Genomic DNA, 19,721 nt, shown 5'->3' with positions numbered 1-19,721 from the left:
GAAATTCAATTTATTTATTAAACTGAAATGTAAAACCACACAGCAGCAGCAGCAGCAGCAGCAGCAGCCTTATCTCTCCGCCGCAGGGGCTGATGGGAGGTTTGAGGAGCTGTTAGAAACCACGTGGCCCTCGTCTGATCTCACAGCTCGTCCTTGTTTGGCCTCAGCTGCATCAGAGCGCCACTTCTCCCCAGGTTCACCAGAGGAAACACCACTGCACAAAATGCTTTTCCTCCCAGCTGCTGCTCTGTGCTGTCTGTGTTCAGGTGAGTGTTTCCAGCCAATCAGGAGCCAACAAACTCAACCTTTGACAAACACTGTCACACTCACCTTCATCTGTGTGTCTGTTTCTCTACAGCGCTGGTTGCCATGGCAGAAGAGCTGATTCAGGAAGATTTAACATTGACCAGGACAGTTGGTGAAAAAGTCTCCTTCAAATGTAAAGGAACAGACAAGTGTGGTGGTACAAATGTATACTGGCTCCAGAGGAAAGACACATCAACATTCACAGTGATTCTACATATTGAAAAGAATGATGGTAAAATTGATAGAAGGTACAATCATCCTCAGAGGAATGATTTCTCAGCTCTAAAAACACACTCTGAGTTGAAGATCCAGGTAGCTGAACTTTCACACTCAGCCACCTACTACTGTGCCTGTTATAAAAGCGGTTCACTCTCCCACAGTGAGAAATGATCCCTGCAGCCTGAACAAAAACCTCTAGATGAACAGATGTCAAACAGTGTTTGTGACAGGAAGAGAGCAGTAAACCACAGCCCAGGTTCACATATTTCACCTCCATCTCAGCCAGAGTCACTAACAAACTGAGCTGAGGACAATTTTCTTGTTTTGCTGCTGTCACTGTTTTTTTTAATATTGTATTTATCCATATGTTTATTATGCATTTCAGCAGCTCTCCTGTTGTCCCACACAGTGAGAACAAAGGATGAATACAGAACACATGGATGCGTCTTTGACCTTCTGCTGCAATAAAGTTCATTCCTCCCTCACAATGCTAATCTGCTCTAAATGCAAAAACTTCTTGTTGCTCCTTCACAATAAAAACCTTCTTGTGCTCTTTCCTATACATCTATCAGCAGATTTCATAATATGAAGTCACTTACATTACTCATGGGTGTAGATTTGAGTGATTACAGAAGGGACATGTCGCTACCAATGTCAAGGTGTTGCTGAATTGTCCCTACCAACATTTTCACCGATCTCAAACATCTTTTCATTTTAACTTGACATAATGTTAACGGTGAGATCTCTGCAGAGTTTCCAGGTTTGTGTGTTTTCTGCAAAAAGTGGGTTATTATGATAAAGAGTGAGAAAACGTGATATGGGGGATCCCTGACCTGACGATCTGGTAACACAATGTCAAGCCGCTTTGCACATTGTTGACAAGCAGCAGCTCAGCGGCAGCTGCAGCAGAGTAGACATACAGATACACTCACATCCAAAGATTTATAAACAACAAAAGCAGCTGGCAGTCATTCATTTTCAGTGAAAGCTGGTGACGAAGGGCTTCAGATTTCGGATTTGATTTTCCTCCCATAGCAACCACTGTACTAAAGTTCCTAGCAAACATCTGTTCCATTCCATATTGATTGATTGATTGATTTATTGACTGGGACAGTGTGAAGATTAAAACATTGAAGATGCACTGCACCAGAGTTAGCTTGTAGCTAGTTTGCATCTGTAGTCCCCAACAAAAAACATACAACAGCACAACAACAAGCAGTACAAAGCAAAAAAAGCAAAAAAAAAAAAAAAAAAAAAAACAAACAAAAAAAAAACACACACAGATACAAAATACACCATATAAAATACAAAATACAAAACTACATACAGCACATCACATACACCCACAATGTCAATTAGACAAATTTAAATCAAGACCATAGATGGAGTTTAGACTCAATGGTCACAGCTGATTGGCCTCTAGTAGATTTTTTAATTTGGCCTTGAATGAATTGATTGAACTACAGTTCTTCACATCATCGGGTAGGGCATTCCACTGAGTTGTGACTTTCACAGAGAAAGCTGACTGCCCAAATGCAGTGCGACGAAATGGTCTGATACAATCTTGTATAGAGGATATTCTGGAGGATCTAATAGAACTTACTGAGCGAGTGTACACAAAGTCACATAGTGGAGGAGGGACCAAACCATTTAAAACTAGGCACAAATTTGAGAATAATCTAAAATTCTCAAAACTCAGTAAATTATATTTCTTCAGTACCCTACAGTGATGGAAATGCATTGGCTTTTTGTCCAGAGTTTTAAGAGTTTGTTTGTATAAGGACTCAAGAGGTCTTATGGCTGTTTGTCCAGCCTGCCCTCAGCCTGCCCTCAACATTTGATGCAATAAGACATATGGGAAAGAATCATAGCTGCATAAATATCTTGGCTGCGTCCGAGAGACAGTTTCTAATATATCTAAAATTTGCTAAGTTGTACTTTATAGTTTTTTAAACATGTTTCTTAAAGTTCAAATTTGGATCCAGTGTCACACCAAGATATTTAAAATCAGTAACTATGTCAATTTTTTCACCTTTGATTAAAATATCAGCATTAGGAGGTTGTATCACAGTCTTAAAGAAAAACATACCCTTTGTCTTGTTTACATTTAGACTCAGACATGATTGATCAAGCCAATGTGTGATCCTTTCCAATGCAATTGTTAGCTTTGCAGCAGCTAACTCAGCTGTTTTTGCATGTGTGTACACAACAGTTTCATCTGCAAACATTTGTAGTTCTGCATCATGACACTGTTGAGGGAGACCATTAATATATAGGCTAAATAATAGGGGACCTAACACTGACCCTTGAGGAACACCCATTGTGCATTTCATGTTACTGGACAGTGTGTCACCAACTTTAATACATTGTCTCCTATTAGATAATTATGAAGACATCCATGCCAGTGCTCTAGATGAGAAGTTAAATTTAGAGAGTTTCGATATTAAAAGATCATGATTGACTGTGTTGAATGCTTTACACAGATCTAAAAATACAGCACCAACTACTCCTCCTTTGTCAAGTGTCGATTTAATTTAATTGATTTGCTCTAAAGCCAAATTGCATTCAATGTAGACCAAATTGTTTGTATTAAGAAATGTTGTCAGTTGTTTAATGACAACTTTCTCAGCAACCTTTGAGAGTACTGGCAGTATTCTTATTGGTCTGTAGTTACTGGCTTCAAGGCGGTCTCCAGATTTAAAAATAGGCGTGACAATGGCACATTTCCAGTCATCAGGAAAGGAGCTGTCTTTAAAAGACAATTAATTAAATGAGCAATAGGGGGAGTTAAAATATCTTTGTGTGATTTGACAAACATGGTGTCGAATTGGAAAGCATCTCTACTTTTGGAGCTTTTTAAGGAGCTGATGATTTTGTTTACTTGTAACTCATTAGTTTCTACCAGCTCGAAAACCTTATACCATCCATAGGAACAATATCCAGCTTCCTTTTCGTAATTTTTTTTCCTAACTCATTTACAGACTCAAGAAAAAAAATATTAAAGACAGAAGCAACAGTAAGATGATCTTCAATTAACCTTCCCTGTACTTTGAGTTTAAAATTTCCGAAAAATTTTGGGTCACTCGTTGTGAGATTATCAATGTTTTTCCAGATCAATTTACTGTTGCCTTTTGCCTCATTCAAAATAATGAGATAAAAACGAGATTTAGATTCTCTTAGCTCTTGGATAACTTTGTTCCTTAAACCTTTATAAAGCAGCATGTCACTGTCTCTTCTAGTTTTAATGGCCTTCCTTAGTGCAGCATCTCTAGATTTCGTTAGTTACCACAAATTTTCATTAAACCACAGTAAACTGTTTTTATTTTTAGATTTTATCTGTATTCTCACATTAAATCTTTCCCTCACAGAGTTGATTCTGTGAGTAAAAGTATCACAGCCATAGTCCAGATCAACAGAGGACAGTACATCACCCCAGTTCAAGCTGTTAAATTCATTGGTAAATTCTTCTTGCTTAGCTCTGGGTATGCATTGAAGGATCATTGTCTTAGTTGCCGTGGTCTTAAATCTACTTTTAGTCAGTTTTGGCACATAGGGTTAGGTTATGATCTGATAAGCCAGTGATTAAATTATAACTTTTAGTTATTCTCTCTGGTTGTAAATATTAGATCAATTTGTGTACTGGAGCATTTTGCTGGATCATTGTTCTAGTTGGAATTTCTCTGTGATCATTTTTAGTTCTTTCCTCTTAGTTTTATCCTCCCAGTTCACATTAAAATCACCCATAAGTAATAATTCTTTGTTGAGATTGCACTCTTTCAAGACTTCTGTTAGTTGATCATAGAAAGTGTCATCTGCAGAAGGGGGCCTCTAGACACCTATGATGTTAAAAGACATTTGTTGGGATAACATTATGTTGTCCCCATGGAACCCCATGGACCAAGCTGTGGCCCTTAGCCGTGGGGATGTCCTTCTCCAGCTGTTGCTGCTGTTTATTGTTGCTAGCCATGTATCTGTTGTTGTTGTTGTTGTTGTTGCTCTTGTTGTTCTGCTTCTTTGTGTCCCTTCCTGTTAAAGGGGAGTTTTTCCTTACCGCTGTCGCCAAGCACTGCTGATGGTGGAATTGTTGGGTCTCTGTAAATTAAAGAGTATGGTCTAGACCTGCTCTATGTGAAAAGTGTCCTGAGATGACTTTTGTTGTGATTTGGCACTATATAAATAAAATTGAATAAAAATGAAATTGAAATTGAATAAATTCCTCAGAGCTGCACCATGCAGTTTGATACAAATCAGCACCAAAGTTGTAGTTCTCCTGGTTGCAAAGTTTGTTGCAAAATAGGGTCGTAAAAAGATATATCTATCGGATATATCAAATATCTAGTACAGCCAAACTAGTAATTACACTGCATCTGGATGATCTATGTTAAGAAAAAGTAAGAATGTTGGTTTATTGCAGATATTTTAGCTAGTATTCTAGAAATGGGGTTTTCGGTTGGTGTTCAGTGTCGGCAGGAATTATGCAGTGCTTCAAACTGTGTTTAAGGAGTTTGTTTGTTATGGATTCAAAATGTTTTTATTCAGCCACATCATGTATTAAACTGCCTCCTGAATGCTTATCAATATGTTAACAATTGCAGTAGATTAATGGCTAACTTTCCTGCAACTAGAACTGGTTCAACTAGAACCGGTTTCTATGGTAACATACTTTGAAAAAAAAAACTGTAACACAGCGAAATAGAGGAAAATACTTCCGAGTGGCGGGTTCTCTGGTCAGCCAATTGCAAAGTTTCAAATTCTGGATTTCAAATTCAATTCGTCCCTGAGAAGCTCTAAAATCTACATTTTTTTTTTTTTTTTTTTGAAAGAACATCATCATACAGTTACATAAAACAACACAAATAACATAACAGCTCAGATACCTACACAACACAAAGACAATTCAGCAGTGTCCATAGGAACTACCATAGCAACAACAGAAAGCTTGCAAGAATCTCCATAATAACCAACAAACTAATCATATACATTCACTGAACGAATATCCTGCTAGAAATGTTATCAAAACACATTTTAATGCAGAAACTATCTTAAAATATTACATTTTCCACTGAGAATAAAAGGAATGGCAGCCATGACTTTTTGTTTGAGCAGACAGAAACTTGACAGTAACGTGACGTGGATGCAGGCCGATAACAAAGAATAGGCCACAAATATTGTAGGAATCTCACTAATTTAGAGCCATTATTGTAAAACTAATACATTTTGCACTGTGGACCATTGTAGCTATTATACATTTTGATGTGAGACTGTTTATTGTAATACAGCTGCATTAAACAGCATATGTATACACTATCAATATGAAAATTATGTAATCCTCTTTATGTTGCCTCTCTTTGCTCTCTGTGTTGGTTTTCTTCTCACGTGGACCAGAGTCTGTTTGACCGGTGTCTGAAATAGACAGCCGTTTGTTTGGTTTTAGCCATTTCTCCATGTTGCTAATTCTAAAATTAATAACAACAAAAACAGTTCTTCTTTTTCTTTGTGCTTGTGTGTTTGTGTGTTTGTAGCTACATTTTAAGTGCCATATACTGAACCACGTACCTGCAGATGTTTCACAATAAAAGTCTTGTTAAGGAAGGGATTCTGTCCACTGAAACGCTAGAAGGCTTTTAATTTCAAATGGATACAGGGAGTGTTGAGTTTGTATTAACAGCGTAATGCAGGGCAAATGAGAATGGATCAAAATGTGGCTTCGCACTAAAATATGACCAATTACTATACTTATCAAACATAGGGAATTAGAAATAAAGGACTGATACCTTCTGCAGTTGAGGTAAATAAAGGCTCGGGTCACTATTTGAGTATATATAGATTATGTCTATAAGGGCCATAGCATCTTTTTAAAATATATATTGTATTGTTTGACAGAGTCCTTGCAATTACACCACATACCACTTGGGGTCTGCAGTCCACGGGTTGAGAAACAATGCTGCAGTAGATGACCTAATCAAATTATACTTTGCAATTGGATTTAGCAACAAGGAAATACTCATAATTTTAGCCCAGAACTACCATATTATCAGAAGCATCCTGACTTTGAAGAAACATTCCTGTGAACTGAGTCTATTCAGAAGAAAACAACATAGTGATTTGGATGATGGTGATGGCTTTTATGCATCAAAAACTACAACGCAATGGACAGATGTAAGAATATCACTGGTTACATCTACGGCCAATTCAAATGATATTTGTGATAAAGAAATACGATAGATCATCAATCACTATTCTATTTTATTCAAACACGCTTTTTCTTATAAACGTATGACTTTATAGTCTCAGAGAGTATTCAAATTTTTTTCTCATAAATTTAAGACTTTAATCTTGAAAATTCTGATTTTTTCCTCAGAATATTACCCTCCCTCCCTCCCCGTTACTTTTTTTTTAACCTATGATGGCCCTAATATGCTGTTTTAGTTGTCTGTTTTAATCTTTTATGATTTTCTCTAATTTTTATTTAATGACTTTTTCATATGTACTGTCCCCACTTTCTTTCCAAAGAAACCATGTTAATGGTATTTTATAAACAGTAACACTCATTGTTCTGATTTTCTCCTTTCCTCCTTGTGTATGTGTACAGTTTTAAACACGTCTTTTTCGGGGTTTTTTTAAGCACTTTGAGCTGCATTCTGTGCATGAAAGGTGCTATATAAATGAAGTTCATTCATTCATTCATTCATTCATTCATTCATTCATGATGAGATGTGTTTGCTGACCCCAGTGGTCGATAAGGCTTTTCTGTCAAAGCTCCAGTAGATGTATTATTATAACACACTGGCTGTTACCAACACTAAACACAAGTTACCAACAAGGACCAAAATCTAAAGGATTCTAACTTCAAATGACAGTCTGAGGATAAAGTACAAGTCAGGAAGAGTATTTTGACTTTTATTGAGGACACTTTTTACTATTGCAGGCTACAGAGCGACTGAATTTTATATCCTGTATTTATGTTATTTTTCTATTTTTTCACAGCTACTGATCCCGATGTATAATCATATTTTATTAAACTGACAGACAACATGTGTCATGTATTGGACTGATTAGAAATGTAGCAGGATCCCGCCTCTCTCTACCTCAGTAGGCTGAAATAAAGAGAAATACAACAAAAGAAGAGACAGTCATGTTGATATGAACATTAGAGAAACACATCATGGAGATGAAATATGATACTGGTTAATAATTTGGATTTATTCGCCTTAGCTGACACATTCAACAGCAGACAGGTTTTTGTCACAGTCACATTCACTGTGGGAGCTGATGACTACCTCATCTTTGGCTCTGGAACTAAACTGTATGTAGGTAAGACTAAACTTTCATTTTCCTTCAGTTGTTTTATTGAACAAGTTTTTAAGTTTATTTTCTGCAGCTTCAGGATTTACACATTAATTTTCTATAATAATTAGAGAATTCATTGTGCAACCATTCTATCATTAAATAAGCATCAGAAAGGAGTTTGTCTTCATGTTTCTTGGAAACTAAAATCTTTAAACTCTAACCAAATACTCAGAGAAACTCATCACTGATATTCTAATTTCATTCTGTATTCTCATCAGCTGCTGTTCAATGAAACTTCTTCTTTCTCTCCTGAAAGAAATTAAATTCTAGATGAATGATTGTGGAAGATTTTCCTGCTCTGATCATCTGTTGACTTTTTATACACAATCTTGAGATAATTTAAGTAAATTTCATTGATGAGCAGGATTCTTCAGTCTCATACAGATTCAGAGTTGATTTCATTAAGCTCTCAGTCTCAGTCCGTCATTTCATTTACTACATTTCAATGGAAACTACAATCACTAATTTAATCAACATTAAAAAGTATAAAAGTATTTTATTATGGATATATTATGGTATATGGTGTTATGGTATATATGGAGGTAAATATGTTGTTTTTTATAAGATATATTTACTATGATATAAAATGCAGCTTGACTAATGTTAAATATTGGAGACCATACCAACATCTATATTTGTTTTTTTTTTAATTATTATTATAAAAGAATTGTGACCAAAGTGTGAAATAAGCAGGATATTTTACAGCTGAAAACTTGTTAGTGCTGTCTGGTGGACAAACTATGTATTACTGGATTATCTTTTTCATCTTTGTTGTGTACATACACAACAAACAGCAATACATGTACATACTGTACACATGTATTGCTGTGCATATGTATAGTTTTTCAATCTCATGTATGATGAAGCATGGCATAAAGTTTAGCGATATATATCATAAAACAGGGGTTCTCAACTGGTCTCACTCTGGGACCCATATTTTCCCATGGTCATTAAGTCACGACCCACTTTTATAGAATTCAAACCAAGCAAATTTATTTTTCAAAAATATCCTTTGAAAACACACGTATGTCACCTTTTTTTTATAACATAAATACATATATTTACATTCACAAAGTGCATTTCAGAGCACATTATTAAGAAACTGAGGAGGACAATAACAACTGCATGTACACTAAAATAAATATCAAAACTGCACAAAATAAATAAGGCCACAAAATTAGATATTATGGCAAAAATCATAATCACAATTATTTTGGTCAATATTGAGATTACGATTATTTACCACAACATTTACTTTTTGACTCTCATTTTGTCGATTGCCAATGCCGATATATGCACATATTTTTTTCCACCTGGCTGAGGAGAATATTACACATGCAATCATAGATTGTACTAATGATCAATAAAGACAATATATAAGAGAGGAACTTAGGAAGACTGGAGTTCAGCATTAAAACTTTAATGATCCTGCCAAGTGGGTGGAGCAGTAGTTTTCTTTGACTTTATTAGACAGACAGGATTAATGTGTAGGATTTAATCTTTGGTCCACAGTCCGAGGCAGAGGGTGGCGGTAATACACCTAATACGCTGGTTGCCAACCGCTGATATAAACCAAAAAGGAGAAGAAGAAAAAGGTTTTTCAAACAGAGTGGTACATCTTGTCAGCCGAGGGGTTTTCCATCTGTGCAGCCGAACACCGCAGCACCTCCACGGACTATAACATCCTGACGGCCCAGGTGCTTCCTCCGCAGGCTCCACCTCACTCAGCCGGTTTGTTACTCAGGTTAAAGTGGGAAGAAGCAGCGGGTCTGTCGGGCAGCTGAGTGAAGTGGAGTCTGTGGAGGGTAGCCAAAATCGTAATGGAAAATAAAATTCGAGTAATCGCACAGCCCTATTTCATACTCTGAGTTGCAAGCACTTCACTATATATCAAACACTGGGGTTTCTATCCCTTTTTATCCTCAATGTACGAAAATCCACATTTTAAATACTCCGGGTCATATTTTGCTTCGCCATATTGCCTCTGAACGTCAACACAAACTTAAAGTGAACGTCAATCAAATGATGGTTACCATGGCTACGGCGCGAGACTGCTGCACATCTTTCCCTGTGAGAATATATTTTTTTCAAAATAAAAGACAAGTCCAATATCCGATGCGTATTAAATATTATTTATTTATTTTTGACCAGCTAGAATGGGTAGAATAGAATAGAACCCAGAATGGGTCTGCCACCCACTTTTGGGTCGTGAACCACCAGTTGAGAATCACTGTCATAAAATATAGGAGACACAATTTATTCCTATTTTATGATGAAGGTTAATATTCGACATTCTACAAATGTAAATTTATTATATTTTATATTCTTATTGTTATTAATGAATTATATGTAACAATTTAAATATTAATGAACAGAACTTTTTGTTGTCAACTTTTATCCAGATGAAGATATATGACATATATGAAAATATGTGTCAGTGTAGATGATGTTTGTGGTGTATTGATGAGTAGTTTAGTGATCATGTAGTTTCCAGGATCAGACTGAATGCAGTGCGGTGCTGTAAGCTGCTGTTGACTGTGTGAATGTGTGTCTGTGCTGCTTGTTGCTGCTGTCAAACTTCAGTTAAGCAGGTAGTGAAGCCCGTGGTGAGCGTGTACCCAGCAGCCAACCTGGAGGGGAAGAGCTCCCTGCTGTGTCTGGCCTCAGCCATGTCTCCTCCTGTGGTCCAGTTCTCCTGGAAAAGACAGAAGAAGAACGGCCCGCTGGAGGATCTGCCCCCTGCTGAGGGAGAGCAACTGGAGCTCAGAGAGCGAGGACGCACCGTCGCCATCAGAGTGGTTGATCGGGATGCTCTCTACACATATAAATACCACTGCTACGTCAAGCACAAGGGGGGCACAGTGGTGGCCCAAACAGAACAAGGTAATGAAGGCTTGGTGACTGTGTTCAGCTTGATTCAGCTTCATCTGGAGACGCTGTCAGAGAGAGCAGAGGAGCAGAGCACTGACATTTGTTTTTCACTTTTTTCTGTTTCAGAGGTTTCTGCTCTTCTTTCACCAACAACAGCTCTAACAGCAGCTCCATCACCATCTCGCACACCAGCTCCATCAGCAGAGCCACCAGCAGCTCCACCAGCAGGTTTTGTCCCGTCTCAGTACCAGGTGAAGCTGCTCTGTGTGCTGTACACAGTGCTGATAGTGAAGAGTCTGGTGTACTGCTGTGGACTCTCTCTGCTGATGATCCTCAGAAACAAGGGACCGTCCACCAACTGCACACATGCTGACTGACTGTTTTCTGCTCGTCTTTTCTCACCATCACATCTCATCAATTCATCTCATTTATCACTTTGATCAGTGTTCAGAAATGTCACTTATGACGTGTTGTGTTTAAATTTACGGTTAAGACACAGTTGTCCTAAAACTATAAATACACACACGCACACATACAGAAACAAAGTGTAAATTCTGTAGAATATTAATATCTTGATGCTCTATTTTAATTCCACTTTTAATCGTGACTTGTATAATAGTGTAAAATGAAATTGAATCATTAGTTACCTGGTAGATATTTAAGTGCTTACAGTATTTTTTCTTTCTTGTGTATTTTCTTTTTAATACATTATGCAGAGGGTGGCAGGTTTGTCAAAGTCATTCAGAGTAACATTCTCAATAAACTGAAACATCACAGTTTCTGTCATTTATAATCATCCATGTTTTTATTGATTTGACTTTAGCTTCACATAATACAAATAATCAGACACAGAATCCACTAAATTAGCCAAGTTTGAAACGTACAAGTAATTTGACTCTTGTCGTCAGTAGATCTCAGTAAACTTTCACATAGTGCTAAAAGCAAATGTACAGGAAGATACAAAGAAAAGTTTACAGCTAAACGGAAACAACAAAGTCAAGAGAAGCAAAAATAAATGATGCAAAAATAAGTGATGGGTCCCTGATTATTTATATTATTATATATTTATATTATCTTTTATAATTGTTTAAGTGTGAATGTACAACTCTATGCTGAAGAAACTGTTGTTTACACACATGACGAAACAGCAGAGAGCTGCTTTGAAGCTACAGCTGCAATAAAAATGATCACACAGCGGCTTGATTAGTCTGGACTGAAGCCTGAATCTTGTCAAAATGATGGGGGTGTTTTTTTATTTTTTTCTAAATCAACAAAACACTGATCAGCTCTTGCAGTTTTATCAAGACAAAATCGTTTGGTACATTCACATATAATATGATTATAAGAAAATTAAGATTATTTATTTGTTCATCTGCTCTGATTGATGATAACAAATATAGGATGTATTTTTTTTTAAACGTTGCAGAGAGAAGTGGATGTTAAAAATATTCTAACACTGTAAATTTAAACACACGGCAGTCAAAAACTTCAATTTAGAAGAAGATGAAAGATTTCAGAAACACCACAATATAAAAATTGATTTGTTTTATTAACAAAAACAACTTCATGAGAGAAACTGATAATAAAACAAACAGCAACAAGAAAGTAATACAACCGTTAAATATAAAATCTATATTATTAAATAATTTTAATTCATTATTAAATTAGTATATATAATTATGTACAATAGTAATATTCTTATTAATGTGGGTTTTGTTATTCAATCAATCATTTATTGTAATTAAGCTGGAATATGTGAGAAAATGAACTTGGTTCACACCAACATATGTATATGTGTATATGTGCTCTTGTATTTTTACTGAATAGGAAACATAAATGTTATTATTATTATATTATTATTATTATTATTATTATTATATTAGGATGTTCAACACCTCAATCACAATTTCAACCATTTTATTTTGATCTATTTGTTTAAACTTATTGAGTAATGTATTTGTGAACTCAGTACAGACTGTGGGACCTGAGCAGACTGCAGGAGTTTGAACGTCTCCCTTTATTTAATGATGTCAGTTTCTCAGCTCTGAGTTTAGGATTTCAGCTGCTTCTCTCACACATTAATAACACAGATTAAAACTGAGACAGCGAGTGCTGAATTCATACTGAAGTTCCTGGAACGAATCTTTAACCAGAGTTGATGGTTGTAACCGTCATTGTGTCAGTAAAGTGAAAAACCACAGTGAACAGTGTGGAGGCTGCTGAGCAGAAACCCACACGGCCCGTCTGCTGCAGGAAAGGAAGTGTTGATTCGCTGTCAACAGTTTTATATGAGCCCTAATAACCGCCAAGAACAGATTCACACCTGCTGCTGTACACTCATGAACTTCCCTCCCTCTCATTTGTCATGTGGGTCTTTTCTCTTGTTGTGTGTAAACCTTTTTTCCACTGAGCCCTCCACCCACACAGTCAAACTGAGCCCAGCCACCAACAAAGGCCACACATCTGGAGGTCTTGTCACTTTTTCTTTTTTGGAGTTTTTAGCAAAGGTGCACTTTACAGCAGGGGAGGAATGTAATAAAGAACAATTGTGAGGTATTTTACATGAGTATTTCCATTTTATGCTTCTTTATACGTCCACTCCACTACATTTCAGAGGGAGATATTTTACTTTCTACCCCACTACATTTACTTCACAGCTATAAGTACTACTTACTTTTCAGATGTAGATTTTACTAGTAAAGCTGATAATGTATTTTATATTTGAAATACTTTCACTTTTCAGTGTACAAAAAGCCACATTAAATCCCCTTTGACTCCATGTTTTAAAACAATACAACATGAAACATTTCAAGGGTGGTGAATACTTTTCACAGGCTCTGTATATATGTATATGATTAATGTAACAGTGTGTGAGGCCAATTCACATAAAGAGTACTTTTACTTTTGATACTTTAAGTACATTTAGCGAATAACACTTCTGTAATTTTGAAAGTAAAACCATTACTTGTAAAGTAGTATTTTATACTGTATTATTGGTACATTTACTTAAGTAAAACAGTTAAATATTTCTTCCACCACTGCTTTACAGTTTACACTTGTCATTGCTGAGTATTCATACATAAATGACAGAAGGGGCTGTTTGTCAGTATCCTCCAAATATAAGACATATGAGTGTTTTCTGATCTGAACGTCTGATTTGTCAACTAAACTACCTTCAGTTGTCAGAAGATCATGGTCATGCAAATAAATTATTCTTAAAGTAAAAGGACCTCTTTTTTCTTTTTTTACATTTGTCGTATCGTTTAATGTTACACTAAATATATACATATACACAAATATTACATTTCTTCAGTGAATAAAAGATACTAGAAGATTTTGCTGATGTTCACAACATAAATTTAAAAGTAAATAATAAATGTACTCAAGAAAGGCTTCAGCAACTTTTGGGCTCACATTTCCAATTGTCCTTTGGGTAAAGTATTTGCAGAAATAACTGTCATCAGTTGGTTATCACCTCTATGTGAGGAGCTTTCTAGTGTGAAAACATTAAAGAGGTTTTTGGGAGAAAAACAACAGCATTTTCTGCTTTGACCAGCTGCTGATGTTGCTTGATTATACATATTTGAAATTTTATTGTGTTATTGTCTGACTGTTTGTGTTTTTATGTTATTTGTGTATTTTCTTTTTCATACAAGTAAAGATGACTTGTTTGTCTCAGTGTGGTTTGTGTTCTGCTGCTCTGATTGATGATAACAAATGTAGGATGTATTTTTTTAAATGTTGCAGAGAGGAAGTGAATGTTAAAAATGTTCTTACAGTGTGAATTTAAACACTCTGCAGGTAAAAACCTCAATTTAGAAGAAGATGAAAGATTTCAGAAACACCACAATTTAAAAACTGGTTTGTTTTATTAACAAAAACAACTTCATAAGAGAAACTGATAATAAAACAAACAGCAACGATAAAGTAATACAACTATTAAATATAAAATCTATATTATTAAATAATATATATTAATTATGAAATTAGTAAATGTAATTTTATAAAATATGAATAGTATTATTAATTTGGGTTTTGTTATTCAATGAATCATCAAGCACGAGGGGGGAACAGTGGAGGCCCAAACAGAACAAGGTAATGAAGGCTTGGTGACTGTGTTCAGCAGTGATTCAGCTTCATCTGGAGACGCTGTCAGAGAGAGCAGAGGAGCAGAGCACTGACATTTCTCACTGCAACTCCAAACATTTGACTCCTTTTGTGTTTCAGAGCTTCCAGCTCCAGCAGCCTCCTGTCCTCCAGAGAGAGAGCCAGCAGACCTGCCAGCTCTGCAGCAAGCTGACTGTAAGATCACCTGCTGCCTCTCTGCATGCTCTGACAGCTCCAATGTCCTGCTGCAGTTAGGGCTGCATATCAGTCTGTTCACTTTCTGCTCATCATTGAAGGATTTAAACATACACTCCCTGATTCTGTTAGAGTGTCCCACAGCACAACAAGTCCCACTGAGAGAGCTTTCACTTCACAGGCTGACAAATAACACCTTTTGGGGGCGCTATACTCAGTTTTAGGCCTCCAGGGTGATAGAACAAGTTTAGGGAGTATATCTTAAAGCTCCACTAATCAATAGTTTTATATTAAGAATGAATCTAATGACTAAATGAGCTTTTTAGCCTCTTTTAGCTCCTAGTTGTGGTTTTGCAGCACATTTCCTGTCTGCTTCAGTCTCAGTGTTTCCAGCAGCAGCAGCTGTTGTCTGATAAACCCACTGTACACTACCTGCCCAGCAGCAAACAGCAGACAGACCATAATATGTCAGAGAGGAGTTTGTTAGCTTGTTGTGGAGTTCTTCTGCCCCCGAGTGGTAAAAACTTCAAATCTATAGTAACCTGTGTGTTTTTAAACAGTATTTGGACTTTGCTTTTTATCCTTCAGTGATTTTAATTGTTATAAATTGTATAGTTATATTGTTTTTAATATGTTCTACAACATGTTATACAATTGTCATTTTCAAGTGTGATAATCTCAATAATCTGATTAGTTACTTGTAAATAAACTGCATTTTGTCTTACTGTAGATTTTGTAATATTGGAATAAGAATTGAATATATCTTACTAACATGGAAGGAGTCTCTGTCTGTCTCTCTGTACATACACATATATATGATATATTTACTCTTTATACACATTTGGGGTCATGAAAACAAAAGTTTGAAGAGACTAGTAGTAGTAGAAGCAATGTGTTGTTGCAGCCACATGAGGGCAGCAGTGTAAAGGTTTTATTACTGACAGCTCAGCACAGAGCAGATAGAGGTAATATAATAGAATGATATGTAAACTACATGTTTAAAGTGTAATCAAAAGTTGTTATGATATAAATAATATATGATATAATGTGTAAAAAAGAAATATTATATAAAGAAAAGGGAGAGAGTTACTTTTGGTTTTCCTAATGAAAACAGCTGAACATGTAGACTGGTGCAGGTTGTATTTGGTACCAACCTTTTATTTAATAATCATGAATAAATATTCAGTTATTTACAAATAAGCTGCATTTTCTCTTATTGTAGATTTTGTAACATTAGAATTATAATTGAATATTATACACAAATTAACATCAGAATATTAGACTTAAAACAACTCTAAAATAAAAACATAAAAGAGAAATTAATGAATCTGAAAAACATATTTTTAAATACAGTTTTCTTTGTATAAAAGCAAATGAAGCTGAAAGTTGTATTATTATTATTATTATTATTATTATTATTATTATTATTATTATTATTATTATTATTATTATTATTATTATTAGACATTGCAGGAAGTTCAATTCATTTATTAAAGTGGATTAAATAAATATAAGGGGAACATTTAAAGGTTAAAATCACAGTTCAGGAGGAGCTTTGTGGATTTGTAGTTTTTTTTTATTTTCATCACATCTGTTCTACAAACAACAGAGAACAATCTGTGTTGCTAAATTCACCACCAACCTGAACGTGTTTGTGGTTCCATGAATGTTTTTGTGTTTTGTTGTGTCCCAGATTTTTGATCTGCTGCCAGATTAAAATCAAGATGAAGAAAGTGAAAGTGAAGCACACAGAGAAACAGAGACGTGGAGGAAAACATATGATTAAAAAATAAGAGTCAAATCATTTTAAAAACCAGTTGAGATAATATCAGTCCGTCTCTGCTCTCCATCACTTTCACTGTTAAACTAATATGAGTTTGTGTTTCTGCTTCGTTTAAATGCAGCTGTAACGATTGTAAATATTTGAATAGAGCTGATAAATTCTCACATTAACACCTGTGAATAATCAAACAGTGATGTGTCAATGACGTATTGACAGGAGTTTGATTTTGATTTAAACATTATATTTCATTGACATTATTTATCAGCTATTTCAGCAGGTTTCCTGTTGTTCCACACAGTGAGAACAAAGGAGCAACACAGAAGCACAATGATACAACAAGATGAAGACAAACAAACAAAAAAATATAACATAAAAGAGACAAATAATGGAGAGATCAAAAGTGAAACTTTATTAACATTTGATTTAATAACTAAAATTGAGAAAATAATAAATAGAAAAAGATGTTTGACAGAGTTCAAAGTTTGAGATGAAGATAAAAATGGTCTTCTTTGACCTGCTGCTGGAATAAAGTTCATTCCTCCTTCACAATAATAATCTGCTGTTAATGAAAACACTTCCTGTGACTCTTTCACAATAAAAGCCTTCAGGCAGCATTCTTCACGTCACATCTTTGAGCAGATTTCGACAGATAATTTCACTTTAGTAAAAGATTCAACACAATTCTTGGATTTATGACAATTTCCCCTCAACAGAAATGTGGTAAATGTAAATGGATTTTGTTCTGTGAGCAGCTGAGACTGTCTTCACAAGAGAAACGACAGCAGACACTGTTTGTTTCTTTTAACACGACCACCATCATTTCCTAACTTTAACCACGTGTTTATTATTGTAACCATGACGATGCAGCTCCCCTCATCTTAAGGAGGAAGTCATTTTAACCCAAACCATGATCTTTACCTAAACCTAACTAAACCTTAACCACAGGTTCTGATGTTTACTGTCCATATTCTAAGACAAACGGCTCCACTACAGCATTTACTATTAGAAATTTAATCCTTTATGTGATTCAAAATGTTAAACAACAAGCAAACAAAAACTACAGCTCCTATGAAAATGTACCTGCATGGCAGCACAGGTACTAATGTAACGAACTTGGTTTAGTTCATAATACTCAACAAATCTCCTCAAATGTGAACTTTACAACTTTTGAACAGCCGGACAGATAAACAATGAGCTGAAACTCACTATAAAGCTCCGTAAAGCCGAGAGGAGCTGCAGAGTCACTGATAATTCTCTGTAGGTTCATCACTACGAGCCACAACCAACACATTACACACTGACACATCATGGTTATTATAAAAATATTGATTATAGCAGCTTTAAGTAATTTGAATTGTAGTTAGTTGTGGATTCAAAAGTTATTTAAGTTGAAAACAGGAAATCAAATCCTGTTTTGGGCCCCTAAAAAGCTGGGTCCGGCCCTGACTTGTTGTATTTAATAAGGGCCTTTGAGCTGTCAGTCAAACTGTAGTCGACCCCTGTCTTCATGTAAAGCTGGTCGTCCCGTCTGGAAAAGTCCAAGTTCTACTGAAGAAAATGTGATGATATTGTGATGAAATGTCCACAGTTGAACAGACTGAAACAGTGTGGAGAGAAGACTGACCTGTGTGTGTGTGTGTGTGTGTGTGTGTGTGTGTGTGTGTGTGTGTGTGTCAGTGTCCTTCCAGTCTCAGTACCAGGTGAAGCTGCTCTGTGTGCTGTACACAGTGCTGATAGTGAAGACTCTGGTGTACTGCTGTGGACTCTCTCTGCTGATGATCCTCAGAAACAAGGGACCGTCCACCAACTGCACACATGCTGACTGACTGTTTTCTGCTCGCCTTTTCTCACCATCACATCTCATCAATTCATCTCATTTATCACTTTGATCAGTGTTCACAAATGTCACTTATGACGTGTTGTGGTTGGTTTTACCTTTTCTCTCTTTATGCACAAGTTAGATACAGTTGTGCTAAATACATAAATACATATATACACATATATATTTACAAATTAAACCTTAACAGTTACTTTTTTAGCTCAGGTTTGTTTTGTTTCCTCCTTTTAACTTTGACTTGTATTATACAAAAAATAAAAATAAATATAGAAAACAACTTAGTTTTTGGTATTTTTAAAACCTTTATTACATTTATTGTTTTGCGTTTTATTCATCCTGCAAAGCTAAATTTGTTCTTTTAAATCATAACTTTGATATTCTTAATAAACTGTAACATCACAGTGTCTGTTTTTAATAAAGTTACAGTATTTGGTCTCTGTTGATTTCTGTCAAGATTTGTGTCTCTGTATTGATTTTGATGTTTTGTCCTAATGTATAAATCCATATGCACACAAATATTTGCAAATAAAGCCTTAAGAGTTACTGATTATACATTTTTTAGTTCAGTGTTATTATGGTGCTCCAGTTTATTTCCATATTCTGATCGTAGAAAAAAAAATATTGTTTAAATAAAAAAAATACACATACACACACACACATATGTGTGAATATATATAAACAAAAAACTATGGTGAAATATTTCACGTTTTTATTATTTATATAGTTAATTATATCATTTATAATTTATTCTGCAACATGTTATACATACATGATAATCAGTTTAGTTATTTGCAAATAAGCTGCATTTTCTCTTATTGTAGATTTTGTAATATTAGAATTATAATTGAATATATACAAATTAATATTAGAATATCAGAATTAAAAACTTTAAAAAAATGGAAATCATTAAGAATCTGAAAACAGACATTTTTTAAAAAACTTTTGTAGTGTTGAAGCCTGTGAAACTGAACTTTGAATTATAAGCAGACATTCAGTAGCAGATAATATTGTGAAATTTTATTAAAAATATTGGATTATACAGAATGGCCATAA

General features: G+C 35.3%; 1 protein-coding gene and 1 gene segment (V, D, J or C); both read left to right on the top strand.

Annotated features, from left to right (window-relative positions):
- The first annotated feature begins 87 nt into the window (after positions 1–87).
- LOC121908390 lies at positions 88–696 on the top strand. The segment is given in 2 exon segments: positions 88–266; positions 359–696. Coding segments are annotated over 2 exon segments (381 nt in total).
- A 6,689-nt stretch (positions 697–7,385) lies between these two features.
- LOC121908917 lies at positions 7,386–18,917 on the top strand. 4 transcript variants are annotated; one of them, XM_042429250.1, is made up of 4 exons: positions 7,386–7,839; positions 10,459–10,758; positions 14,992–15,048; positions 18,509–18,917. In XM_042429250.1, exons 1-4 carry the CDS (start codon positions 7,704–7,706, stop codon positions 18,655–18,657), a joined length of 642 nt encoding a protein of 213 aa, XP_042285184.1. In that variant the 5' UTR covers positions 7,386–7,703; the 3' UTR covers positions 18,658–18,917. The 4 variants fall into 4 exon arrangements, with proteins under 4 accessions (XP_042285184.1, XP_042285182.1, XP_042285181.1 ...); XM_042429248.1 differs by having other exon boundaries at positions 14,989–15,048; XM_042429247.1 differs by having other exon boundaries at positions 7,389–7,839; positions 14,974–15,048.
- Positions 18,918–19,721: the final 804 nt, after the last annotated feature.

The sequence above is a fragment of the Thunnus maccoyii genome, chromosome 12, assembly GCF_910596095.1.
Source record: "Thunnus maccoyii chromosome 12, fThuMac1.1, whole genome shotgun sequence".
NCBI lineage: Eukaryota > Metazoa > Chordata > Actinopteri > Scombriformes > Scombridae > Thunnus > Thunnus maccoyii.
The sequence above is the reverse complement of the archived record's forward strand: the minus strand, read 5'-3'. Positions and strand labels throughout refer to the sequence as shown.

Coding starts and splice junctions, on each gene's coding strand:
- LOC121908917 (XM_042429246.1), top strand. CDS start 7,704: ATGATACTGGTTAATAATTTGGATTTATTCGCCTTAGCTGACACATTC. Junction 7,840..10,458: donor TGGAACTAAACTGTATGTAG/GTAAGACTAAAC, acceptor GTCAAACTTCAG/TTAAGCAGGTAGTGAAGCCC. Junction 10,759..10,872: donor GGTGGCCCAAACAGAACAAG/GTAATGAAGGCT, acceptor TTTCTGTTTCAG/AGGTTTCTGCTCTTCTTTCA.